Source organism: Phodopus roborovskii, unplaced genomic scaffold, assembly GCF_943737965.1.
Source record: "Phodopus roborovskii unplaced genomic scaffold, PHOROB, whole genome shotgun sequence".
Classification (NCBI taxonomy): domain Eukaryota; kingdom Metazoa; phylum Chordata; class Mammalia; order Rodentia; family Cricetidae; genus Phodopus; species Phodopus roborovskii.
The window spans coordinates 15,882,602-15,909,461 of record NW_026126636.1 but is presented as its reverse complement, the minus strand read 5'-3'; the positions used below and the strand labels follow the sequence as shown (position 1 = coordinate 15,909,461).

The 26,860-nt window shown below is 49.5% G+C and overlaps 1 protein-coding gene across 1 annotated transcript; it reads left to right on the top strand.

Moving 5' to 3' along the window:
* The first annotated feature begins 1,909 nt into the window (after positions 1–1,909).
* Positions 1,910–24,354, top strand: Cacng8 (calcium voltage-gated channel auxiliary subunit gamma 8). Its single transcript, XM_051207468.1, has 4 exons — positions 1,910–2,311; positions 20,551–20,634; positions 21,482–21,622; positions 23,576–24,354. Exons 1-4 carry the CDS (start codon positions 2,134–2,136, stop codon positions 24,328–24,330), a joined length of 1,158 nt encoding a protein of 385 aa, XP_051063425.1. The 5' UTR covers positions 1,910–2,133; the 3' UTR covers positions 24,331–24,354.
* The last annotated feature ends 2,506 nt before the right edge of the window (positions 24,355–26,860 follow it).

Here is a 26,860-nt window from a genome sequence, read left to right as displayed (position 1 = left end):
ATCCATAACCGAGAGTTGTAGTTTTGCAGCTTTCTTCCGTGTGTGTGTGTGTGTGTGTGTGTGTGTGTGTGTGTGTGTGTGTGTGTGTGTTTGGAGAGGATGGGGGCTAAGTTCCTGCACAGGTGAAGCTGTTAAGGGGAAGGGCTAAAACGTTCCAGAGAAGTCTGCCTGGCCTTCGGAGGGGATTTTTCTCCGTGAAATAGATGCTGAAAGCTGTGGTGTGTGGAAGAAGTAGGTAAAAGGGAAGAGGAGTTTCTATGATGTTAAAAAAAAAAGTTAGGGATGGCAAGTCCCAATATGTTAAAGACAGTCACCTGGGAAGATCTAGAATTGGGGGATCCCTTGCAATGTAGGCTACTGAGGCTGTGGTGCGGTGTTTCTGCCGAGGGCAAGAGCCAAGGCATGCTGGGCAGAACATGAGGGTGATTATATTTTTGGACAGGTTAGATATTAGACCATTTATGAACGGGAGGGAATTGGGGTCTGGAGGAAGCAATGGCTGTGAGCCGGAAAACCTTGTGAAGCTCACAGAGAAAATTTTTCTTAATGGAGGAGAAGGCTTCGGGAATGATGAGTTTGTGTGAGTTGGAGGGAGAACAGAGGCCAGGTTCCAAATACTTTTTAAGCAAGACAGTTTGGAGTTTTCTGAGTCAAAGACACAGCAGGCTGCTGGGGTTGGAAGGGAGATGGATGGATGAGCCACCAGGATGCGGGAGGGATTGTGGGAGTCCGAATGGTAGAGATAGGGGGTGTCGTCTTCCAAATGTAGGGGATTTGGAAACTCCCCAGGGAGCTTTTTACAAATCCTAGGTGCTTGGCCACTTTTCAGATTAACTTTTGATTTCTCAGGTGGGAGTCCAGCATCAGAATTTGTATTTAATCCTCTGCCACTCTGAAGATATGTCCAAGGTAGTAAGGCCAATGCTGAGACTTCAAGGTCTATGTGGCGGAATTCGAGAAAGTGTTAAGAGGGCCACTGAGCAGATACTGTACTTTTGTGAATAGTGACGGTCCCTTGGGATGGTTTTTTGGGGGGAGGGATTTTTTTTTTTTTTTTTGTTGCTAAAGTGAGATTGAGGGGTTTATTTTTCCTAACTAGAGAAAATTATAGGAGAAATGCCAGGTGTCAATGAGTGACAAGAACAGGAGTTTTTGGGGAGGAACTTATTCTGTCAAGGAGGATAAACACAAAAAGACTGAAAGTATGGGATTAGCGGGCAATTTTTGTTTGTTTTTCTTTAGATGGAAGTCTCGAGTAGCCCAGGCTGGCCTCCAACACGCTATGTAGCCAAGGACGTCCTCGAACTGACCTTCCTGCCTCTACCTTCTGAGTGCTAAGATTACAGTGACATGCCAGAATGTCCCATTTATATGTGACTGAGATCAAACCCAGGTTTTTAATGCATATTAGACCAACATCCACCAACTACATCCCGCCTGACAGGCTGGCTCCTAAACTGAAGGGATACCAGAGGCAAAACTGGAGACCTGTGGGCAGGCTTTTCCTGAGTAGTAGTCCTACAGTGTGTGTACATGCACGTGTTTGAGCATGTGTGTGTGTGTGTGTGTGTGTGTGTGTGTGTGTTACTGTATATGAGAAGTCTGGTAATGGGGACCAGGGGGACTAAGAAGTGAACAGAGGCAGGGGCCTCCTTAGGAGGAGATATAACAGTGGGGTTTGAACAGAAGGTTGGCTTCACAAGAGGACACAAGAGAGGGGCCTGGGTCATGACCTCGGAGTATATGGGCTGATGAGGGGCAATCTTTTGGTAGAATATAGCAGGAAAGCAGTTTTAAGCCAAAAGAGGCCAGCTCGACAGAACTAACTCCCTCTCTCTTCCCTACACCAGCTGGAGACCATGGCTTCGCTCTGACCACCGCCTCTGCAGCCACCTGCTCACTGCCCCCGTCCCCTCTGGCCCCTCGAGGCCCCCTGCTTCTGCCTGTGTTGTGAACCCCCCAGCCGCCGGCACGGCCCCACCTCCGCTGCCCCGGTGGTGGCCCACGGCCCCCCGGCTGCCTGTGGTCAAACTGGAGTCATTGAAACGTTGGAATGAAGAGAGGGGTTTGTGGTGTGAAAAGGGCGTTCAGGTACTGCTGACCACCGTAGGCGCCTTTGCGGCCTTTGGACTCATGACCATTGCCATCAGCACTGACTACTGGCTCTACACACGAGCTCTCATCTGCAACACCACCAACCTCACCGCGGGTGATGATGGACCTCCCCACCGTGGGGGCAGCGGCTCCTCGGAGAAGAAGGATCCCGGGGGCCTCACGCACTCCGGCCTCTGGCGGATATGCTGCCTGGAAGGTAGGGTGCAGGAAGGCCCTGGTTGGCCACCTCGCTGAAGCCTGTGCCTCCAGCAAATCGACGGCTAGTGTGTTCTGGAGTCTCCAGGTCAAGGTGTCCAGGGGCGGTCGTCCCTGCTGGAGGCGCTGATTCCACGAATTTTTCTGTCCTACCTCCCAACCTTTTTTCTGGTTCTCTTTTTATTTTCTGGCTTCTCTTTTTATTTTCGGGCTTCTCCTTTTATTTTCATTTAATATCTTATTTGATGATGTGTGTGGAGGTTTTGCCTGCAGGTTTGGCTATGTACCACATGCATGTTTGGTGACCTTTGAGGTCAGAAGAGGATGTTGGATCCTCGGTAACTGGAGTCACAGATGGCTGTGAGCCGTGTGGAATTGCCATACATGTATTTTGGTGCGTGTCAGTGTTTTGCGCACATGCGTGTATGGTGTTCAAGTACCCACGGAAGCCTGAATAGTTGTAAGCTGTGTGATATGGGTGCTGTGGACTGGGCTCTGGTCTTCCGTAAGAGCAGGGAGTGCCCTCTTCTGCTGAGTCATTTCTCCAGCAGCTTTAAAATGTTCCTTATCATATCCATCCATCCATCTCTATGTATCTAGTGTGTGCAAGATCCAGTGTGAATGTGGAAGCCAAAGGACAACTGGAAGGAGTTAGTAATCTCTTCCCACTGTGTGAGTCCCAAGGATAGGACTCAGTTTGTCCCACTGGGCAGCAAGCCCCTTCACCCATGAGCCATTACCACGCTTACCCCCCTTTCCATCTCTTTCCTCTCCTGTTGGTTCTGTTGGTTCCCAGAACTGAAGCAAAGCTATGCCTTCTGACCCTTGGTCTCTCTTACTCACTCTGCCTCTTGTAGGTCTTCCTTGACTCATCTGTAGCCCTCAGCTCCTCTCCCGGCAGGACTTTCCTGGTCTTTCCAGTTCTCATTTGGACAGTCCTGCTTCATCTCCACGGCTCCGTGCCTTCCTCAGGCGACTCCTGGGACGCTTCCTCTTCTCAGACCCTCTTGCTACTCTGCCCTCGCCCTCCAAGTGTTTCCCTTCCATTGTGCTGCTTTCAGGGCCAGACCTACCTCCTCACCAGGCCTCTCTTGTCCCAGACACCCGCTGTCTTCCTCTTCTGCCCAGCCTTCTCTAGCCCACTCTCCATGCCAGTAATTCTTTGACACAAACTTCAGGTCTATCTTTCATGCATATAGAGCTGTTGGGCTGGGAAGCAAGACTCTGGGTGCCTTACCACATATGGTCTCTATCCTTCCCCCTTTCCGGGCCTCTGCGCCCTCATCTGTGGCGTGGAGGAGTGGACTTGCAACCAAAGCTCCTGCAACCAAAGCTCCTCCTCTAGCACCAATAGTTAAAGTTTTTACACTTTTGTTTTTCATCTGTCTTTTCTTGTATTTTTTTTTTTTTCCTTCCTGTTGCCCCAGACCGGTCAAATCACTCACGTGAAGAGAAGAATGGGTAGGCTTTGAAGAGGAGTCCGTGGAGTGTTTCACACTGGAAACCAAAGTCAGTTGCCAATGTTTCAAAGCAGGCAGACTGCTCCCCGAAGACCTGATGTCTGGCTTCTAGCGAGCTAACACAGAAGATCTGACCTCAAGTTCAGAAGTCACCCCTACTGGCCCGATTTGAATAGCTGACACTTTTTCAGATGCCATGGTCACCTCTGCCCCCACGTCCCTCTTCTTCTCTATCACTGCACCCCCAACCTCCGGGAGACACGTCACTCATGTCCACTCTTTGACCTGAGCAGGCATGAAGTACAGAGCCAAACATGGGAGTTTGCACCGGAACCCTCCACGACAGTGTACGCCATTTATCCATCCACCCATTCATCCACCCACTCACTCATTTATCCATGTTTATCCATCCATCCATTCCATTTTTCTAAAATTGGCTGTAAACTGTGAAGCAGGCCCCGTACCTTTTAATTTATATGTGTGTGCCAGTACTGGTTGAATGTGTATCTCAGGGTGCAGGTAGAGGTCAGAGGAGAGCTTGTGGGAGTCATTTCTCTCCTTTTACCACGTAAGTTTGAGGAAGGCTTGGAAGCAAGCCTCTCTACCCACTGAGCCACCTCCATGGTCTCCGGGTTCTCCTTGTTGAGTCAAGAGCAATAAGGGACAAAAACACATACAAACCTCTGACTTTAAATATCCTCTGCTCCGGAAGGAGAGAGAAAGACTAAGGGACGTGAATAAAGAAAAAACAGAGATGGAGAGAGGGAGACGTTAGGGTTGCTCGTGTAAGTTAATCAAGAGGGGTAAGAGGAGGCTTCATAGAGCCGCTGGCATTGGCTGGTGGCCTGTAAGAAGTAAGGTTGGAGACACATGGGTCTGCGGGCTGTGGAGACAGTAGTTGCAAAGTCCCTGAGGCGATCAAGAACCCGTGTTTGGTCACCAGTGGGAGGCCAGTGTGGCTGGGATGTGTAGTCAGAGAGATAATAGACTCTTGACGTCTCAGGTTCACATGTATCCCTCAGAAGATTCGGCTTTTGCTTGGAGATGGGAGCCCTTGAATGTTCTGAGAGAGAGAGAAGCCACGGGAGTTGGCTTAATTCCTAAGAGGATGGCTCTTGCTGCTTCCTTGAGGAAAGGGAGCCGTGGTTTGAACTCATAGTATATTCCAAAGTTCCCTGTGGGAAGGCATTGCTGGCTGAGCAACTGTGGGAGCCCACAGGGAGAGACTGGTGAGGGGTGTCTTGGAGGCGGGGCTTCTGAACCTCAGCCCTGGTGACATTTTGAGACTGAAAATTCTACAGTGGCGGGGGTTGAGCCGTGCATCGTAGGATGTCGGTCTGCTTCTCCATTCTCTGTCTAGTCCCGCCCACCCCCCAACAGTTGTGACAACCAAAGTTGTAAATTGTCTCCACATATTATCTACGTTCCCCTGGGGGATTAAAAAAAAAAAAAAAAAAAATCACCTCAGGTGAGAACTCGCACGTGATGCTTTGACCACAGCACTTGGCAATGGGGGGATCTGCTCACGAGATGAAAGAGCGGGCGTTTTGTTTAAACGCCTTTCTCATCTCTTACGTCTCTCATTATTAAGGAGGGGTATCACCAGCTCGGTTGTGAGTGCGTCAGCTTTAGAATGCTTGCTAAGAAATAATACCTGTGACGGGAGGGGCGCCATTGCTGAAGGGCTTACAGCATGCAGAACGGTAATTATTTGTGGCGCACGCGGTCAGTGTTGCCACTACGAGACAAAACATGCATTCTGCACCCGAGTGTGGCTGCCGTCGGCTGAGCGTCATTCACGGACACCAAATCCCTGCCCTCTGCTTTGTGCGTCTTCTTCTCCCCCCCCCTTCTCCCCTTCCTTCTCCCCCCTCCCCCGCTTCTGTCTCTTCTTTCTGTCTGTCTTCATTTTGGTTTTTGAGATGGGGTCTTATGTAGCCAAGGCCGGACTTGGTTTTGTAAGTAGGAAGTCCATGCAGTCTCTTTTAAACTTAGTTTTATTATGTTGTTATATTTATTTACAGTGTATGTGTGACACATATGCATGCCATGGCCACACAGGTCGAGATCAGCAGATAACCCATGGCAGCTAATTTTCCCTTCCCTTCCTACCACATGAATTCCAGGGTGGAACTCAGGTCAATCAGATTTGACAGCAAGCACCTTTACCCAGGGAGATCCCCTTGTCTCTGTCTTTTAAGTGCTGGGGTTACACGAGTCCCCATACTTAGCTTATTGATTTGAGACAGGACTATTCGATGCAGCTCAGGCTGGCCTTCAACTCATAGCAGTCCCCCTGCCTCAGCAGCCTAAGTACTGAGACCACAGGTATGAACACCACACCTAGTCCCCCCCCCCCAAGAGATTGAACCAAGGGCCTCGCGCATGCTAGGAAGAAGCTTTACCCCTTAGCTGTAGCCTTGCCTTTCTTTTTATTTTGAGACAAAGTCTCACTAAGTTTCTCAGGCTGGCCTTGAACTTGCAATCCTTCTGCCTCAGCCTCCCAAGTAGATGTAATAAAAGGTCTGTGTCAAAAAGCCTGGCTGGATTTCATGCCATTTTCAGATGCCAGGAGATAACTCTTCCTTGACACTTTCTCCATCCCTTACAAATCGAAGGAGCCATTCTCGTTTAGGTTTTGCCTGTTTGTTGTCCTTTCCTCCTCTTGTTCTAGCCTGTCAGAGATGTGATCTGGGAGGCTGGCTGGAGACGTCTGTGTGACAAGCATCAGTGCATGAGTGGACCAGAGTCGCCTAAGAGAAAAAGGAAGAAGCTCAGGCAATGAGTGACTCGGTTCATAAAGCGCTTGCTTTGCAAACACAAGGACCTGAGTTCAGCTCCCGGAACCCACGTAAAAAGCCAGACAGGGCTGCAAACGCCTGCAACCCCAGCACTGGGAAGGTAGAGACAAGAGCAATCGCTGGGACTCGCTGGCCAGCCTAGCCTCTAGCGAGAAGCCCTGACTCAATAGTATCCCTTAGAGTGGCAATAAAAAAAGCATAAGAAAAATCAAACAAAAGGTGTTTGAAGCCAGGCATGATGGCCCACTCCTATGATACTAACACTCTGGAGTCAGGATCTCCAAGGCAGGATCCATGCTCCCATTGGCCTGGGCTACATAGCAAGACCTTATCTTAGGAGGGGGAAAAGAAAAAAAAAGACAGCCAGAAGGTGTTCTAATCTCATTTCTGTTATGATAAAATACTCTGTCAAAAAAAAAAATAATAACTTAAAGGGGAAAAGGACTCTTTCAACATTCTTTAAAGTTTCTTTATATTTATTCTTTGTGTCTTTCACGTCATGAATTTTTTCTTATTTATTTATTTCTAGTTTCTAACTGAAAAAGCCTCAAGGTTTAGGAGTCACTTTAGAACTATATACACATTGTTTGAACTACTGTTTTCTTTTTAAAGACTTTATTTATTCATCATGTATACAGTTATCTGCATACATGCTTGCACACCAGAAGACGGCACCAGATCTCATCATAGATGGCTGTGAGCCACCGTGTGGTTTCTGGAAATTGAACTCCGGTCCTCTGGAAGAGCAGCCAGTGCTCTTAACCTCTGAGCTATCTCTCCAGCTCCACACCATAAATTTCAATCCCTTCCATTTCCCTGTCCCTTCATATCCATCCTCCGCTCTTGAGACCTCTCCCCTGCTCAACAAAATAAAATTTAAGAGGGGGGGGGAGGAAAGAGAAAAGAAAAAAATGGAAAAAAAAGGAAAAATCTCTTCTTGGAAGTTGCAGTGTGACACAGTAAATCCTTTAGTCCATATATCTTTACTTGCAAGTGTTTGTTGCAAAGAGTCCGAGGTCTCTGGTTTCTGCTACCCTATGATGCCGGGCTCTCATTGGAACTCCTCTTGGTTATGGTTGTCCTGTTGTCGCCCTGTGTTGTGGAGGTCCTGCAGCTTTGGGTCTGCAGGACCAGTCCTTTCATATACTCCTGCAGATCATGGATGGATGGGGCAGATGTTGCAGTGGACCAATTCATAATCCTGGTTCTGGGATTAGTCCTGTCCTCACTACCAGGATGAGCTCTCCAGCATGTCCTCCGGCTAGTTTACCCCTTTACAGTGATGAGCAAGGGGCAGGGACAGTCCTCCTGCTTCAATGCCCTCAGGGGTTGCTCTCCCACGCTCATGGACCAGGTTACAGTGGATTGATGTGGGGGAAATCAAGTCAAGAGCTTCAAGTAGTTTGCCTTGTTACATCCATAGTCAAGAGCTGAGAGAAATGGATGCATGCATGCTGTGAGCTTACACACTAGTGCTCAGTTTTCTCTCACACAACCCATTAACTCAAGCCCAGGGAATGGAACCACCCACAGTGGCTCATCTTGCTGCCTCAAAGCAATCAAGATGATCCTCCAAAGACACACCCAAGGGCCAACCTGATCTAAACAATCCCTTGCTGCGACTCTCTTTCGGGTGACTCTAGGTTGCAACCGCTGACAAAACTGACTCTCGCAAAGGGTTAAAGCATGAAGGAGCTAGAGAAAGGAGTCACAGGAGAGACAAGAAAGGGATCAGATGTTGAGTTAAAACTGGGGAAGTGGGTATGGTGTAATCCAAAGGAGGTTAGTGTGTCATGGAGCTAGCTTGTGAAGGCTGACTTGACTGTTACTGTAACTGCCATTCATGTGTCACTCAAATAACCCTGCTAACGAGCTACTGTTATTACCCTCCCCCCTCCCCCAATAGAAAGCATTGGCTCAGAGAAGCACAGAGTCTTGCCCAGAGTCACACAGTTAAATGTAGCAACTGGATTGGAATTTAGGTCTGGAACAAAGTAACAGAAATACTAGCTTCCAGCCCTCTGGGTATTGGGTGTAGAAGGTGGACCTTAGGTGGGTCTGGGAATTCTGGGACCCAAGCTCGTCTTCCTTTGTGGTACAGAATTTTGCTTGTTTTCCTTTGTGGTATAGAATTTTGCTCATTTTCCTTTGTGGTATAGAATTTTGCCTTGAAATATAAACCCTACAACAAGACCGATTGGTGGGGGGGGGGGGACTTGCTTTTTGTCTGCCACTGAGAGCAGCCTGACCTTGGGCAGAATGTATGTTTCAACTTTTCCATTTTCATTTCCATTATTGCAAAAGGGATCATAATAATGTCTTTCTTTAAAAAATGTATTTATATTTTATGTATGAGTGCTCTGCATGCCAGAAGAAGGTGTCAGATCCCATTACAGATATTTGGGAGACACCATGTGGTTGCTGGGAACTGAACCCAGGTCCTGTGGAAGAGCAGCCAGTGCTCTTAACCGCTGAGCTATCTTGCCAGCCCCCCCCCATTAATAATGTCTTATTCACAAGATTGGGGGGTCTGATATGAGTAAAGTACGTAGTAGGCTAGCAGGTGCTGCATATCCTGGCCCTGGTTTACTTATTACTGCTTCCTTTTTATTAGTATTTCCAGGGATTGAATCCAGAATCCTTGGTAAGCACACAGCACTGCCCAGCTGAAACGTAAATGGTATACATAATTAACCTTGTTCTAGTAAATACATTAAAACAAGCCGGAACAGATAAGAGCTGGGGATGTGGCTCAGGGATAGAGTGCTTGCCTAGAATCCCCCAGTGAGGGGCTGGGGGTATGCCTCAGTGTAGAGCACCTGCCTAAATGCCACCTCCCCCATGAGGGCTTGACCGCAAGGTCCAGGAGTAAATCACCTGCATAGAATTCACCAAGGGGTTGGCTGTTGGGTAGGGTGGAGTGGCTCGGCGGGAGAGCACTTGCCTAGAATTCACTAGTGAGGGGCCTGGTAGTGTGGTTCAGTGGTAAAGTGCCCACCTAGAATCTTCCAGTAAAAGGTTCAGGGGCTCGGTGGTAGAGTGCTTGCCTAGAATCTACCGCTGGGGCTCCCTGGTATTTCGCTTGGGCTTTATTCCAAGCAGTAAAATCCCAAAGCAGGTGAACTTAATATTTAAGCAAGTGTGACCAAAATATCTCTATATAATCAGTGTAAGACATTACTCCTCCCCCTCCTTGTTCCCCTCACTTCCCGTGGATTTCCCCCTCATAAACCGTGTCTACTGCTGCACAGGGGTGGTGGTACCCACACTGGACAGCTGTGTTCCAGCCCATTTCGGAGAACTCTCAGCCATGCTCGCAGCTCCTCTCGGGGGTTTCAACGGTGTGGACCCACGGCCCCATTTATTGCTGCTGACTCTGCAAATCCCTGCCTTCAGCACTTTGCCTGCCTTATTATCTCATTGAGTCTTTGCAATTGTACCGCAGGGAAGGTATTATTATGGCTCCTGTTTGTCAGAGCAGCAAGCTGGAGGCCCGAGAAGGGAAAAGTGACTCAGGCTGGGGCACCCACAGGCTGAAGCAAGTGAAGGACGCAGAGTGCTGGACCTGTTTTCCACGTGTCCTATCCAGGGCTATACGCTGCGCCTTAACCATCCTACCTCTTTATCAGCCCAGAGAGAGCAGAGGGTCGGGATTGAGGTCTGGGGTCTGGGGTCTGAGTAGCAGAGGGTCTTCTCAGACCACTGGGTTTGCCTGTGTCTAACTCTGACGACTCCACCGTCCCCATTCCCTCTGCAGGTCCCCGGGGGCGTTGTAGAGACTCAGGGCAGCTCCTGTACATAATAAACTCCTAGCTGGCACAGGGTTGTAAAGATGGCTCAGCAGTTAAGAGCACTTGCTACTCTTCCTGGAGCCCAGAGTTCAGTTCCCAGGATCCATGTCCGCTGGCTCGCGACTGTAACTGCAGCACAAAAGGGATCTGACACCCTCTTCTGGCCTTCAGGGGCACCCGTACTCATGTGCATACACCTGCCAAAACCGAATTAAAAATAAATGTCAATCCAGGCAGGTGTAGCGAGGCACGCCTTTAATCCCAGAATTTGAAAAGCAGAGGAAGGCGGATCTGTGCGAGTTTGAAGACAGTCTAGTCTACACAGGGAGTTTGGAGACAGCCAGGGTTTTGTAGAGAGACACTGTGTGTGTGTGTGGGGGGGGGAGGAGACAATGAACAAACAAATAAAAATCCTTAAAAAATACAAATCCCGCCGGGGTCCCGCCGGGGTCCCGCCGGGGTTGGTGGCGTATGCCTTTAATCCCAGCACTCAGGAGGCAGAGGCAGGCAGATCTCTGTGAGTTTGAGAGTTTGAGACCAGCCTGGTCTACAGAGCTAGTTCCAGGACAGGCTCCAAAACCTGACTCGAAAAACAAAAAAAAAAAAAAAAAAAAAAAAAATACAAATTCAGATCCTAGAAATTGGTTTGTGCTATAACCATCACAGGGTCTGTGTTTCACACTTCTCTGAAAACTCACCTATAAAGCCACAGTATCTTTTTCCTGCCTTCATTTCTCAGCGAGGAGACTGAGGCTTGAAGGCGGCTGCATTTCCTAAGAGCTGCACTGCAGGCCTGGGGTAGGAGTTCAGGGAAGTTGGCTCTGAGCCCAAGCCCTGTGACCTCCAAAACCTGGCTGTGATAGCCTTCTCCCTAGGATGCTGCATCTGTGAGGGATCGGCAGCTTCTTCAGCACTCTACCATGGGAGACCTGGGTACCAAAATCATGTGACAGGCTTGGAGCTAAGTGCCTTTACACCAAGCCATCTTGTTCGCTCCCAACCCCCAAACCCCATGTATTGAGGCAGGGTCTCAAGTGTCTATTCGTTTTGCTTCCCATTTGCTGTGACAAGATAGTCAACAAAATCAACCTGAGCGGTACAAAGTTTACTCATCTGACTCAGTTCCGGGCTACCATCAGGGAGGGAGAAGGGGAGGGGGGAGGGAGAGGGGAGCCAAGGCAGCTAATCATATCACAGTCAAAGTCAGGAGCACAGAGCAATGGATTAATGCATGCATGCTGTCGTTCAGCTGGCTCTCTCCACTTTAATCACACATGTCTGTCTGTCTGCCTATGTGTTTTCATTTGGGTGGAGGGGACTTTACATCATGGAGCATGTGTGGTAGTCAGAGGATGACTTGAGTCAGTTCTCTCCATCCACCACATGGATTCCTGGTACCAAAACCAGGTCATCAGGCTTGATGCGAAAGTACCTTTACCTGCGGAGCCATCTTGCTGTCCTACCTTCTCTACTTTATATAGTCCAGGATCTCTTGCTCAGGGAGAGTGGTCCCACCCACATGTAGATAGAGGTCTTCCTACATCGATTTAACTCAGAAATTCCTTTTTTTTTTTTTTTTTTTTTTTTTTTTTTTTGAGACAGGGGTTCTCTGTGGTTTTGGAGGCTGTCCTGGAACTAGCTCTTATAGACCAGGCTGGCCTTGAATTCACAGAGATCCGCCTGCCTCTGCTCCTGAGTGCTGGGACTAAAGGCATGTGCCACCAATGCCCGGCTCCTTACAGAAATTCTTGGAGGCTAACATTAATGTGGACAGCCCCTCACAGCTGTGCCCAGAGGCTTGTCTCCTAGGTGCCCAGTTGATAATAAGTATCATCACGGTGTTCCAGGCTGGCCTTGAGCTTGGTGTGGAGCAGAGGAGTGCTGATGTGTGTTAACAAGCTTGGTTTATACAGCGCTGGGGATGATGGAACCTGGGGCTTTGTCCATGTTAGCCGAGCCGACCGAACTATGTGCCCAGCCTTTAGTGCATTTTAATTACCAGTCTTACTTGACTCTGATCATTCTGAGTTGGAAACCTGAAACCATCCTCTTCAACCATCACATCGCCAAGGGTGTGCCGATGGAGATAATTTACCATTTAGGGGCTGGAGAGATGGCTCAATTGTTTATGTGCTTTCCACACAAGCGCTAGGACCTCGGTTCAGATCCCTGGCATCCATGGATATTGTTAGGATGCAGGCATTACACCGACCTGCCCCTGTCACCTGGCAGAATGCACGCAGGCAGTGCCCTGGTCAGCCCAGGGTTCCATGCTTGCGTAGTAGTCTGCGTGCAGGTGCAAAGGACCCCTTTAGAAAGAACACCCTAACCCCCATCCCCTCTGCCCACTTATGTTCTCTTTCCCACTGTTCATCTGGGGCAGATAGGACTTTTCCTGTCTCCCTCTTCTCTTCTGTCCTCTCTGTGTCTCTCTGTCTCTTTACCTCTTTTCTCTTTCTTCCCCCTTCCCTCCCCTTTCTAATAAAACTTCCCACTTAAGCTCTGTCTGCCTGGTGTGTTTGTCCCCCGTCTTTGTTAACCTCTCCTCCCATAGAATTTGCCAAGGTTCCTCACACTTTATCATAACAAACATAGCACTATCGATGAGTTCCTGGTGCAGGGAGAGGCCCTGTCCCAAATAATAAGTTGGCATATGATTGAGGAAGTTGCCCAAATTTGACTTCTGCCCCACCACCACACATACACACACACACACACCGCACACAGTGGCAAAGTGACATACTATACATGTTATAAATCTTTTTTATCTAAGATAATTTTAAAAATGTTTACTTAAGGAAGTAGCCGTAAGCACCTTTAATACCAGCACCCAGGAGGCAGAAACAGCCAGAACTCTGTGAGTTCAGGACCAGCCAGGTCTACACAGTGGGTTCCAGGGAAGCCAGGGCTATAGAGTTGAGACCTTGTCTCAAAAAGGATTGCTTATTTTATCTGTGGTGCATGCATGCGTTTGTGCATGCACGAGTGTGTATGTGTGTGTGTGTGTTCTTGCTTATACACTGGAGGCTTGTCAAGATGTGTGTGTAGAGGGTGGAGAACAACTTTCAGGAACTGTCCCTTCCCCATCTTCCCGATACAGTGTCTTTCTTGTTTCTGCCATGGTGGTGCATAGTCAAGGCTAGCTGGGCAGTGAACTTCTGGACTGTTTTCTCGTTTCCTTCTCATATTTCATCATAGTGTGGGGATTACAAATGTGTGCCACTGCATCTGGGTTTTTACACGGGATCCTGGGGACCAAATCAGGCTATCAGTTTTGCCCAGCGTGGGCTTTCACCCACTGAGTGTCCTCTCTATTCAGAGAGAACGGTGATCTCTTTTTTTCTGGCTTTCTATTGGGGTGCTGTTTTTGTTTTGTTTCACGTCGCCTTGAGACAGGGTCTGACACTGCCCCATGGACCAGGAGAAGGTTGAGGCAGTTGAATGCCTCAGCTTCCTGATTCCTGGAGAATCGAACCCAGGTAGAGTGCTAGGCTGGCACTCTACCCACCGAGTCACATCCCTAGCTAGTGCCACCACGCTGCTCAGTAGTGCTAAGTGCATTCATTTGGTTCTATTATTAATCTCCAGAATACCTCAGAACCTTGCAAAAACTGAAGCACTACCCATCAAACCTTTCTCCATTCCCCCTCCCCTCATCTTGGTCACCACTGTTCTGCTTCCTGTTTTTGTGACTTTTATTTCCCCTGGTGCCACATATAAATTTTTGTCACATTTTAAATTTGTGAAGATCTTTTCCCATTCTTTTGGCTGCCATTTGCTCTTGTCGACTGAGTCGTTTGCCTTACAGAAGCTTCTCAGTTTGAGGAAGCACCATTTATTAATTGCCGATCTCAGTGTCTGTGCCGCTGGAGTCATGTTCAGGAAGCAGTCTCCTGTACCAATTTGTTCAAGGGCACCTCCCACTGTCTCTTCTAAGAGGTTCAGTGTGGCTGGATTTATGTTGAGGTCTTTGATCCATTTGGACTTGAGTTTTGTGCTTGGTGATAGATATGGATCTATCTACAGTCTTCTACATGCCAGCATCCAGTTATGTTAGCACCATTTGTTGAAGATGCTTTCTTTTTTCCATTTTATAATTTCAGCTTCTTTGTCAAAAATCAGGAGTTCATAGGTGTGTGAATAATATCAGGGTCTTCAATTCGATTCTTGTCTGTTTTTATGCCAATACCAAGCTGGCTGTTTTCATTACTATAGCACTATAATAGATCTTCAAGTCAGGGATGGTGATGCCTCTGGAAGTTCCTTTTTTTTTTTTTTTTTTCTTTTCCTCTTTCTTTCTTTCTTTGTCTTATTTTGCTTTTTTTTTTTTTTTTTTTTTTTTTTTTTTTGTTTTTTGTTTTTTGTTTTTTGTTTTTTGTTTTTGAGACAAGGTTTTTCTGTGTAGTCCTGGCTTTCCTGGAACTCACTCTGTAGGCCAGGCTGGCCTCAAACTCAGAGGTCCATCTGCCTCTGCATTCTGAGTGCTGGGAGTAAAGGCATTCGCCACCACTGCCTGACTTTACATTCGTTCTTAATGTTCATGTACATGTGTATATATGTGGGTGTATGAGCATGAGCATGCCTGCACCAGTGCAGGAGCATGAAGCAGGAGGACAACTTTCTGGAGTAAATTTTCTCCTTCTATTATGTCGGTGCCGGGGGTTGAACTCAGAACCTAAGGCTTGGAGGCTGGCACCCTTATGGGCTGAGCCTTCTCAATTGCTAAATCATACAGCTTTTGTCTGGCTGGCTTATTTCACATAGCATCATGACCTCAAAGTTTGGTTATGTTGTAGGGAGTTTAAACATTCCCCCCTTTTTTTAATTGCTAATTTTAAATTAGCATATACTAATGATACACCACGATGGTTTAATTGTGACAGTTTAAATGTTACAATTCTATTTTTAGATCAAATTTGCTGTCCTTTTTTGTTTTGTTTTGTTTTGTTTTTTGACACAGGGGCTTTCTATGCAGCCCTGGCTGTCCTGAAACTCACTATTTAGATCAGGATGGCCTTAAATTTATAGAGATCCTCCTGCCTCTGCCCCCTGAGTACCAGGAAGGCATGCACCACAATGCCTGGTGTGGAGTGGTTTTGAAAACAGTCTTGGGTAGCCCAGGTAAGTCAGCAGCTGGCTGAGATGACCTTAACCCCATGGTGCTCCTGCTGGGATTACAGACTTATGTGTCATCATCCTGCTTTAGGAGGCTCTGGGGAACCAGGTCCTCTGATGTGCTAAGCCAACACTCTAGGCACTGAACTACATCATCAGTATAATTCCTTTTTAAGGGCTGAGTAATACTCCACTGTATACATCAATTTGCATTGTCTTGTGCATTCATCTTAGATGAGAATTTGGATTGTTCTCACTTTTTAAACAAGGTACTATGTAGCTGAGGCTGACCTTGAATGCCTGATCCTCCTGCTAGATGCTGGAATTACAAGACACCATCATTTCTTGTTCCCACTCATTGACTACCATGAATGTTGCTAAGGACATGAGTGCATTAGTTCCCCTTCACATTGCTGTTTTCTTTTTTTCTTTCTTTCTTTCTTTCTTTCTTTCTTTCTTTTTTTTTTTTTTTTTTTTTTTTTTTTTTTGGTTTAGTTTTTGTTTTTGAGACAGGGTTTCTCTGTAGCTTTGGAGCCTGTCCTGGAAGTTGCTCTATAGACCAGGCTGGTCTTGAACTCACAGAGATCTGCCTGCTTCTGCCTCCTGAGTGCTGGAACTAAAGGTGTGCGCCTCCATGGCTGGGCTTTGAATATAGGGGCTTTTTGCTTTGTTTTGTTTTTAAATTTAGTTGTGTCTGTGTATGTGCATCTGAGTGCAGTGCTCACTGACGCCAGAAGAGGGCATCAGATTCCCCTGGAGCTGGAGTTACAAGTGGTTGTGAGCTCCTAGATTTGTGTGCTGGGTGACAGTACTCTGGTCCTCTGTAAAAATACGACATGCTCTAACTGCTGAGCCATCTTTCCGCTCTCTGACATCTTTTAAAGAATTTTTGCATTGTATTTATTTATCAATTAGTTATTTATGTGTGTGCGCACTTGTGCACACTCGCCTTTGAGAACATGCGCCATACTGAACATCTAGAATGTAGAGGATAACTTTGGGGAGTTGGTTCTCTTCTTCCACCACAAGCCAGTGAGTCTTGTGATGGAACTCAGATTATCAGGCTTGGTGGCAAGCTCCTTTATCCATCAAGCCTACTTGCTGGCCCCCAAACATCTTTTTATTTGCATCTTGGCTCATTCACTCATCATTTCATTTCAAGGTTTTTGTTTGTTTGTTTTGTTTATTTACTAATTTTGTTTTGTTTCGGTTTCCGTTTTTGTTTCCTTTTCCTGTCTTTGTAACACAGGCCAGTCTCTAACTCGCTGTGTATCCTAGGACATCTTTGAACTTCTGAATTCTCTCTCTCTCTCTCTCTCTCTCTCTCTCTCTCTCTCTCTCTCTCTTCCTCTCTTTCTGTCTCAGTGCTAGGAATACATGTGTGCACTACAAATCCAGTTTATGTGGTGCTGGGTCAGGACCTCTCCTCTGGCTTTGTGTAGCCACTCTACCTATTGTGGCTACAAACCCAGCACTCATTACAAGTTACAAGCATTTGTTAAGTCTTTACTATGGGAGAGACAGCGTTTGAGATGCTGAACATGCATTGAAGGACGGGCCGGATGCTGGCACTCCAGCGGTGTGTGTGTGTGAACACTTTGGTGTGAGTTCTGTTTCCTTCATCCATCAGTGCTGAGTTGCTGAGCCTTCGGTGCTGTATTTCCCACATCTGGACAATGGATACTATCTAGGGTTTCTATTGCTGTGATAAAACACTACGACCAAAAGCAATTTGGAGAGGAAAAGGTTTACTGCATCTTACAGCTTGCAGGCTGACATGAGTGGAAGTCAGGGCAGGAACTCAAGGCAGGAACCTGGAGGCAGGAGCTGACACAGAGACCATGGAAGAGTGGTAGTTACTGGCTTGTTCCTCATAACTTCCTCAGTCTGTTTTCGTCTTCCTTCCCTCTCTCTCTCCTCTCTCTCTCTCTCTCACTTTGTTTATTGTTTTTTGAGACAGGGTCTCTCTGTGTAGCCCTGGATGTCCTTGTAGACAAGGCTGTCCTTGAACTCAGAGATCCACATGCCTCTGCCTCCCTCATACTTGGATTAAAGGCGTGTGCCACCAAAGCTTCAACCTGTCTTCTTATAGCACCCAGGACAACCAGCCCAGGGGGTGGGGCACCACCAACAGTGATCTGGGCTCTCCCACACCAATCATTCGTCAAGAAAATGCACCACAGCCTTTCCTGATGGAAGCATTTTCTCAATTGGTCCCCTCTATCCAAATGGTTTCAGCTTGTGCCAAATTGACACAAAACCTGACCAGGACAGGTTACAACAGATCAACAGAGCATCCAACTATGTTCCAGACAACGTGTATTAAATCTCTTAACCTGGATCCTATTTTCCACATCAACCTAATAAATTAGGTCCTGTTCTTTGGATCTTTGTGTGTTGGAGGCACAGAACATTAGTACATAAGTTAACATATGTTAACAAGGTGACGGAATAGGGATAGTACAGTCCAACAGAAAACAGTAGGGTTTTAAAAAATACTTATTTTTATTTTCTGCATATGCACGTTCTGTGCTGGGTGAATGCCCAGCGCTCACAGAAATCAGGAAAGGGCATCGGATCATCTGACTCTGAAGTCAGGGATAGTTGTTAAAAGCAAGCGCTCTTAACGACTGCACCGTCTCTCCAGCTCCCAAAGTGGGATCCTCAGCATCAAACATTTGGTCTGAACATGACACCAGCCTTAACTCTCTGTTTTTTTAAATTACAATCAATTAAACTAATTAATTGGGGGGGTCACAGACATGTCCTCCATGTCCTCTCTATTTATGCCATGGGTCTCAGGGATCAAACTCAGGTTTCCCACCTTGCAAGCTCTGTTATTTCTTTTGCGTGTGTGGTGTATGCACATGTGGTGTGTGTGTTTGTGCACGCAGATGCACATGCACGCAGAAGCCAGAAGAGGGCATCGGACGTATGCACTCTCTGTGTTACTCCCTTCATACAGGATCTCCCACTGAACCTGATGCTAGAATGGCAAGCAGTAAATCCCAGCGATCCTCCTGTGTCTACCCCTCGCCTCCAGCACTGGGGTAGTAGACACACTCAACCATGTCTGTTTTTTTTTTTTTTCCCTAAAGTGGTGCTGGAGATTTGAACTCAGGCACTTATGCTTGCCCAGCAAGTGCTGTTATTCACTGAGCCACCTCTCCAGCTCCTAAAGCTCGTTTTCACTGCACATTCAGTGTCCTGATCAACACAGAAAGCACTTAAACACTTAGGACTTCAAAGTATTACTTATTGCTCTCTTGTTACAGTTGTATGAATGAAACTAGAGAAGGGAAGGGTTATGGTCCCGAGCTGGGGGTGTCCGGAGTGAGTGGGGTCCCAAAGTAAGGGACCACGTGGGAGAGCATAGCAGGTTCCACGGCAGGTGAGGGTGACCAAGGCGGAGGGAATAACACGCCAGGCAGATAGAGCCTAAATGAGGAGTTTCTTTAGAAAGGGGAGTGAGGGGGAAGGGAAGAGACATAGAGGCGCTAGGAACAGGAGAGGAGAGGGGGAAAGAGAGGGGGGGAGCGGAGAAGGGGGGGCTATCTGGTGGCCAACTGAAAGCGAGAGAGAGAGAGAGAGAGAGAGAGAGAGAGAGAGAGAGAGAGAGAGAGAGAGCAGAAGAGGGCATAAGTTGGGCGGGGTCTGACTTTTAAAGGGGTCATTTACACCTGCCTGCAGACTAGAACTCATGGAACCCTGGGCTGACCAGGGCACTGCCTGAGTGCATTCTGCCAGGTGGCAGGGGCAGGCCAGCACAATGCCTGAATCCTTACATTACTCACTGCCTCAGACTAGTTCTTTCCATTTCCCCCCTTTATTCACGGTTTCTTCCCCTGTGTCCTTTGTCTGACTTGTTCCAACCTCTTTCTGCTATCTTTATAGTCATTCATTATTCCATCCATCCATCCATCCATCCATCCACCCACCCACCCATCCCTTCCTTGAGGCATCTTGGGAGCTAGGCTCTGTGCCATGCAAAGGCAGAGGATACAAGAAGTCAGATCTCATATGTCGTCATTGTGTCATGTCCTCCCCAGCCTCCTCCACTGCCCCCCTTAGGAACTCCCAGCTTGCACAGGATAAAGAATATCACAGAGTCTACCTAATGCAAGCACTACAAAGTGGAGGCCCAGGGAACTGTTAGCCCTAGAAGGTCCAGTGTGTGTGTGTGTGTGTGTGTGTGTGTGTGTGTGTGTGTGTGTGTAACCCTCAACTGTCTCTGCAGAGTGACTATGACAAGCAGGTTGGAGGGAGCTTGGAGTTGAGAATGTAATATTTATATAATTTGCTTTCTCGGGCTATATACCACAGGCAGGTAAAACACAACCTGTTCCCACGGATGAAATAGATAGGCTCCAGCTATGTGGGAGGGTGAGGATCAGAGAGATGAAGGGGTGAAGCTGCGGGAGGATCTCTTGATTCTCAGGAAAACGGCAGTGTTTTCGTAGACCCTGGTTTTCCCACGCATTTTCAGCCTTTTCAACAAGCTCCGGGTATAAGGGTTCCTTGACGTGGCGTGGCCAACACTGACTTCCTTGGAGGGGAAATGGGAAGCCACATAACTCGAGAGGAAAGGTCTCTAGTAGTGGATACTTGGAAGGATGTCAGCCTCCGATCCATTTTCGTTCTCCCTCCTTTCCTCCTATCTCCTCCTCTTTCTCCTCCCCTCTCCTCTCTGGCAGGATTTCAAGTATCCCATGCTGGCATCTGAACTCTCTGTGTAGACAGGGGTGACCACGAACCCGTGGTCCACCTGCTTCTACTTCTGGCGCTGTGCTGGGATTACAGTCTTGTGCCACCATACTTGTCCTTTCTCCTCTCCCTATCACCCCTCCCCCTTTTCCTTTAAAAAAAAAAAAATCTTAGTACACGTGGGAAACAGATTTGAGGGGTTCCAGCTGTGGAATAGGGTTCCCACTTCTTGAACAGCACAGAGAGCGCGGGGATAGGAACTGGGGTCTCGGGCTGTGCATCCGAGTAGGGGAGGGTCTTCTCAGAGCACTGGGGCTGCGGGTCCCTAACTCTGACGACTCCACCGTGCCGCTCCCCTCTCCTCCCCAGGATTGAAAAGAGGTGTCTGCGTGAAGATCAACCACTTCCCGGAGGACACGGACTACGACCATGACAGCGCGGAGTACCTGCTCCGTACGTGGGGGTGGGGGTGGGGTGGGGTGGGGTGGGGTGTGTGTCAAGGATCAGGATGGGATGAGAAGGACTGTGTGAGTACCCTGAAGGGGAGGAACGGAGTAAGGGACTGGGCGGAGCTTGAACCTCAAGCCTAGATTAGTTCCCAGCCAATCCAGGTCCAGATGCTCAGCTCCCAGTGCCAGATGGGCAGGCCCAGCGGGAGATCCTGGGTGATGATTGGTCGGTTGGATGTCTCTGGCCGGGCAACCTTGTACAGCAAAGGGTTTTAGATTGGCTGATGCGCTGGTCCGGCAAATCTGCCGCCGGGACTGACTACTACTCTGGGGAAGCCTTTGCTGCGATTGGGCTGTTATCCTGAGAACGTGGCAAAGTCTTAATTACGACTGGCTGCTTTAGCCAGGCTCAGAAATAACTGAGTCCGACTGTCCAGGGTTTTATGGACGAGTGGGAAAGAACGAATAGAAAGGGAGAAAGAAACAAAAGGGGTCGGGGAGAAGAGAAGGGTGTATGTATACACAGGGAGGGAGAGAGGGATGAAATGTGGAGATACAGACCAGAGAGGGAAGATGAGAAGGAGAGAGAAAAGGAGTGGGAGAGAGAAACGCGCAGAGAGAAGCAGGAAAAACAAAGAAGGAAACTTTAAAAACAAGAGGGAAAATGAGACAAAAGAGAAAAAAAAAAAAAAAAAAAAAAAAAAAAAACCAGAGAGGCAGAATTAGCGAACTAAATTTAGCTAAGCAAAGAGGGAAGCAGGCAGGAGGCGCAGTGGGCCTGGGGCGCAGTGGCCCGCCTGACCGCCCTCGCTCTCTCCTCTCGTTCCTTCTCTTTTCTTTCCTTCCCTCAGGAGTGGTCCGGGCCTCCAGCATCTTCCCGATCCTGAGCGCCATCCTGCTGCTGCTCGGGGGCGTGTGCGTGGCTGCCTCCCGCGTCTACAAATCCAAAAGGAACATCATCCTGGGCGCCGGGATCTTGTTCGTGGCAGCAGGTGAGAGGCAGAGGGAAGGGGCGGCGGGCCACCCACGAGCGCGCGTGGGTGTCTGCGTGTGTGCATGGGCGCATGCGACTGCAAAGCCAGCCTTCCCCAAGCGCCCCCTGGGGACCGGAGTTTTCCTAGCTTCCTCCCATGCTGCACCACCCACCTCCCGCTGGGGTAAGATAGGTTTAGGTTTAGTTTGTGCCTGCACAGACTAGTGTCTGTGGGTAAAGTGGGAGTCAAGAGAGGGAGTTTCTCTAGCTGTCCCAGAGAACTATGGGAGTCGTCTGGGATGGAGGAGGGGACCTGAAACATAAGGATAGGGAAGCGGGACTGGCCTAGGAAGACGGGGGGGGGGGGGGGGGAGAGGCTGAAGGGGAAGAAATTGACTTGGGTGGACCCTAAATGAGGCTGGTCCTAAGAAAATCCCTCCAGGCCAGTAGTTCTCAGCCTGTGGGTCGCGGTAGAACGATGCTTTCCCAGGGGTCATTTAACAGATACCCTGCATTACGATTCATAACAGTAGCAAAATTACAGTTATGCAGTAGCAACAAAAATAATTTTAGGGCTGGGGCTCACCACAGCTTGAGGAACCACATTAAAGGGTCGCAGCAACAGGAAGGTTGAGAAACGCTCTTCTAGGCCCAGGAAAATGAACCCGAAGGAGCGATGACTAGGCTTTGCCTATTTGAATAAGAAGCCCGTTTTCTGGAGGAAAAAAAAAAAAAAATCAAAAGGAGAGAGGTTGCGCAAGAAGCCAGACTGAGGCCAGAATGTGGAGTTGGTTACCACAGGAGCTAGCTAGGGCTTTGGGTTGTGCATAGGACTGGGTCAATATAGTGTCCAAAGCCCTGGGTCCCATCCCTAGCCTCGTATAACTCCGATGTGTGATGCCCGCCTGTAATCCGGGAGGATCAGGAAGTTCAGGCTTATCCTTGGCTACATGAAGAACTGGAGGTCTGCCTAGGCTTTGTGAGAAATCTCGAAGACTCCCGCACCTCCAAATAAAACTGGCCTAGGGTAGCAGACACCAGGAAAGTAAGTCTTAAGAAGCAGAGAGGGCTCAGATCCTCGGATTAAGGGTAAGATTAGGGCTGGGAAATGGGGTAGGATGCAGAAAGGCTCCCTTCTTCTACACAGGGATTTATTTTAGGACAATGGAAGTGGGGCTTGCTTTAGATTACCCAGGTTAGTTTAAACCAATGGGTTACAGGGTTTAGAACCCCCCCACCACCACCATACCTCTCTAGAGATTTGATTAATGAAGGCAGGGCTTGCAATCCTAGAAAGGAAAGGAATTTAAGACATTTAAACAGCAGAGAGTGCGTTGTGCAGAGGGTTGGTCTAGACCTGGAGAGAGGGGCTAGTTAGGTCCCGGAGAGGTGTGTGGCAGGGTAGCTATACCGGCATACACCTACAGGGCCCAGGGTTTAGACAACTGGAGGTTGGTCTTGGAGTAGAAGGAAGATTTATTCTAATAGGGGCAAATTTAAAGGCTGGTAAGGCCAGGACTCTATCGTGCAGGGTGAGTTAAGTTAGCAATGGGCAGAACCTGGAGTTTTTAAATGTGGAAATACATCATTAGCAGCAAAAAGGAGTACAGGGAGGGACCTGGGAAAAATACGGGTCTATATTATGGACAGGACCTGGAAATTGAGTCTAGATGTGCAGAGTGTAGACCCATAGAGGCTAGATAGGAAGGGGTAGAACCTGAACTACCCTGGGGTGATGCCTAGACGGTGGGAAGAATCAAGATCATTGGGACAGGGGTAGGCCATTCTCAGCCACTGTCTGGACTCTCCAAGGTAAGGTCTGAGTCTTCTATGGTGGCAAGGCCTTGATCACATAGGGGTGCAATTTAGACCCATAAAGTAAGGAACTCATGATCGGAGTTTAAGGCGTCCAGGGAGCCGCGGGCCCTGGGGTCAGCGGCCTTGAGGCTCCCATTTGACCATCTCCATCCAGGCCTCAGCAACATCATCGGGGTGATCGTGTACATATCTGCCAACGCGGGTGAGCCGGGCCCCAAGAGGGACGAGGAGAAGAAAAACCACTACTCGTACGGCTGGTCCTTCTACTTCGGCGGGCTGTCCTTCATCCTGGCCGAGGTGATCGGCGTGCTGGCTGTCAACATCTACATCGAGCGCAGCCGCGAGGCGCACTGCCAATCTCGCTCGGACCTGCTCAAGGCCGGCGGCGGCGCGGGCGGCAGTGGCGGGAGCGGCCCCTCGGCCATCCTCCGTCTGCCCAGTTACCGCTTCCGCTACCGCCGCCGCTCTCGCTCCAGCTCCCGAGGCTCCAGCGAGGCGTCGCCGTCGCGGGACGCGTCTCCCGGCGGTCCCGGGGGCCCGGGCTTCGCCTCCACGGACATCTCCATGTACACGCTCAGCCGCGACCCGTCCAAGGGCAGCGTGGCTGCGGGGCTGGCGGGCGCCGGGGGCGGCGGCGGCGGCGGCGGCGCCTACGGCGGGGCGGCCGGAGGCACGGCGGGCGGCGGGGCGGGCGCCGAGCGGGACCGCGGGGGCGCAGCGGGCTTCCTCACGCTGCACAACGCCTTCCCCAAGGAGGCGGCGTCCGGCGTCACGGTCACGGTCACCGGACCGCCCGCTGCGCCCGCGCCCGCGCCGCCCGCTCCTGCAGCGCCCGCGCCGGGGACCCTGTCCAAAGATGCCGCCGCGTCCAACACTAACACGCTCAACAGGAAAACCACGCCCGTGTAGGGGCGCTCGCCTTCGCGGGGAGACGGGGGGGCGCGTGCGCGGGCGCGCGTGCAACGAGGCCGCCGGTTCGGGGTGCCCCCAAGCTCGAGCCCCGCGAGCGCGCTGGACACCGCTGGGCCTTCTAGCCCCTCCCCACGCCCCTCCGCACCCTCTACCCCCCCCCCCGGCGTGGGGAGCCCCCACACGCTCCGAAACAGGGACCCTTGGGGAGGGGGACGGGAAAAGGGGCTCTGGCGTGGGAGCGCTGTGTTTTATTTTTGTGTGTGGGGGGGTGGATTTCAAGGGAGGGAGGGAGGGCCGTGGTGTTTTTTGCAGTTTTGAGATGTTTTCTTTTTAAATGTTTTGCTGTGTGCATGTGGGGGCGGGGCGGGGGGAGGGAAGGGAGGGACTCCCAGCCCAGCCCAGCCCAACTCCTGGAGAGGGGCTCATAACACATGAATATAGAGTTACATCTACAACTATATATACACATGTTCTGTATAAAGAGACAGGCCAGCAGAAGGCAAAGGCCAAGGGAGGGACGCGCTGACATTTAGTTCACTTTTTCATTCATCTCTCGACAAGGGCTTATTAAGCACCTACTATGTACCTGGTGATGGGTACACAAGGCGGTGCTAGGGAGGAGGGGACATAAACGCAGGCGCATCCCTTCATCCATTCCTGGAAATTGTATGTGTGTGTGCGTAACTGTACACGCTCAGCCGCGACCCGTCCAAGGGCAGCGTGGCTGCGGGGCTGGCGGGCGCCGGGGGAGGGGAGGGGAGAAAACAGGGTCCCTGGCGTCCTCATGGAGTTTGCATCTTGTACATGAGATGGCCATTAACCACAGAATCATGTACCTACCCAGTAAATGACACTTAGAAATGTGCAGGCCCTCTGGGGCTGTAGCTCTCAGTTCATAGAGTGTGCTTTCCTAACACAAGCCTCGGGGTTACATCCCCAGCATTGCATAAACTCAGTGCAGTGGTGCACACCTGTAATCCCAGCCCTTGGGAGGTAGAAGAAGAAAGCTGGAGAATTGGGCTTTCAAGGTCATTCCAGCAGTGTTCCAAGGTCATTTGAGCTGCGTGCTGAGATTGAGGCCAGCCTTGGCACTCTGGTATTTTAAAATACCCACCTGGGGATGGGGTGGGATGGGATTGAATATGAGATGCTCCAGAGTGCTCCAAGGTAGGGCAATTAACTCAGTGAATGGTACTAGCTAGTCAGCAGACCTAGGGTGAAGTGACCCAGGTAGAAGATTTAACATACCAAGGTCCTGGGACAGGAAGCAGCTTCCAGGGTGTCCCCGGAGTATAGTGAGCCAGCTATGGTTGAGCGAGGAGCCTGGAGACAAACTGGTTCAGGACTCCCAAGTGACTTATTATAAGACCAACAAAAAGGGCCATGAAGCGGCTTTAAACAGGAATTGAGCGCAAAGACAGGAACTCAGAGTTAAGAGTTAAGAGGCAGAGGACCCTTGTGGGAGGCAGAATATTCTGCCTCAAATGCGGATCTCAGGTGTGGTGTCTGCTGTTCAGGAGACTCGGGAGGTTGGGGTCATTTTCCATTCATTCATTCAAGGGGCGGGAGAGACGGATCAACAGATAACCGCACTGGTTGTTCTTCCAGAGGACCAGGTTCGATTCCCAGCACCCACATGGCAGTCCACAAGTTTCCAGTTCTAGGAAGTTACATACATCTTCTTCTGTCCTCCACCAGCACATATATGCCCGTGGTTCATAGACATGAACACCCGCTCACAAAAAATAAAAACAAACGTAAAAAATAAAGGTGGGGGGGAGGGGAATGGTCAGAAATACTGCCCAGGACTTGCCATTTCCCCATCCATTGATTCGGCCACCAACATCCTACCTCGTAAACAACTGCTAACATTCTGTGCCGTGTGGTTTGGCATCTGGGGGTGACATATCACTGTTCTGCTTTCTGTGTCACAGTGGTCACCCTGAGAACACAGGACAGAGTCACCCACTGCCAAACATGTGCAGGGGGAAGGGAACATCCTAGAGTGAGCGATGCCTGGACTCAGGACCAGCAGGTGTCTGGTATGTGCCTTCGGAGATGGAGGCAACCCGAGGAAGCAAATCAGCCAAGAGGAACGGGAGGTGGAGCAAGGACAATGACTGTAGAACTCAAAGCTGGAGGTTTTGGAGGCAGTGGAGGATCGACACACCAGAGTCTTAACAGTTCCAGACTGAGGGGCCTGGGCTTTCTTCCAAGGGGAGGCTGAGAGAGATTGACAGTACAATGGAACCAGATAGAGGCTTTATGGTAGAAGGGTAGGGACCTGGCAGTAACTCAGCAGGCAGAGAGCGCTTCTTACTGGTTTCCTTTTGCTCAGCAAATAATCCCGGAGGCCTGTGCACCAGCCCTGTACTCAGCGATGCTGGAGATATTGCATGCGTTTCCTTCTGTCCATACTCATAGGACTTCCAAGCTGAGGGGGGGAACCAGCTCAGAGGACACGAGGGAAGAAGTGTGGGGCGTAGGAAAGAAAGCATACGGGCTGGGCATGAGAAATGTGCTTTAG

Bases quoted from the DNA above. Each gene is read 5' to 3' on its own strand.
- Cacng8 (XM_051207468.1), top strand. From the start codon at position 2,134: ATGACCATTGCCATCAGCACTGACTACTGGCTCTACACACGAGCTCTC. The intron at 2,312-20,550 runs GTAGGGTGCAGG...TCTCCTCCCCAG, and splicing joins GCGGATATGCTGCCTGGAAG to GATTGAAAAGAGGTGTCTGC. The intron at 20,635-21,481 runs GTACGTGGGGGT...TCCTTCCCTCAG, and splicing joins CAGCGCGGAGTACCTGCTCC to GAGTGGTCCGGGCCTCCAGC.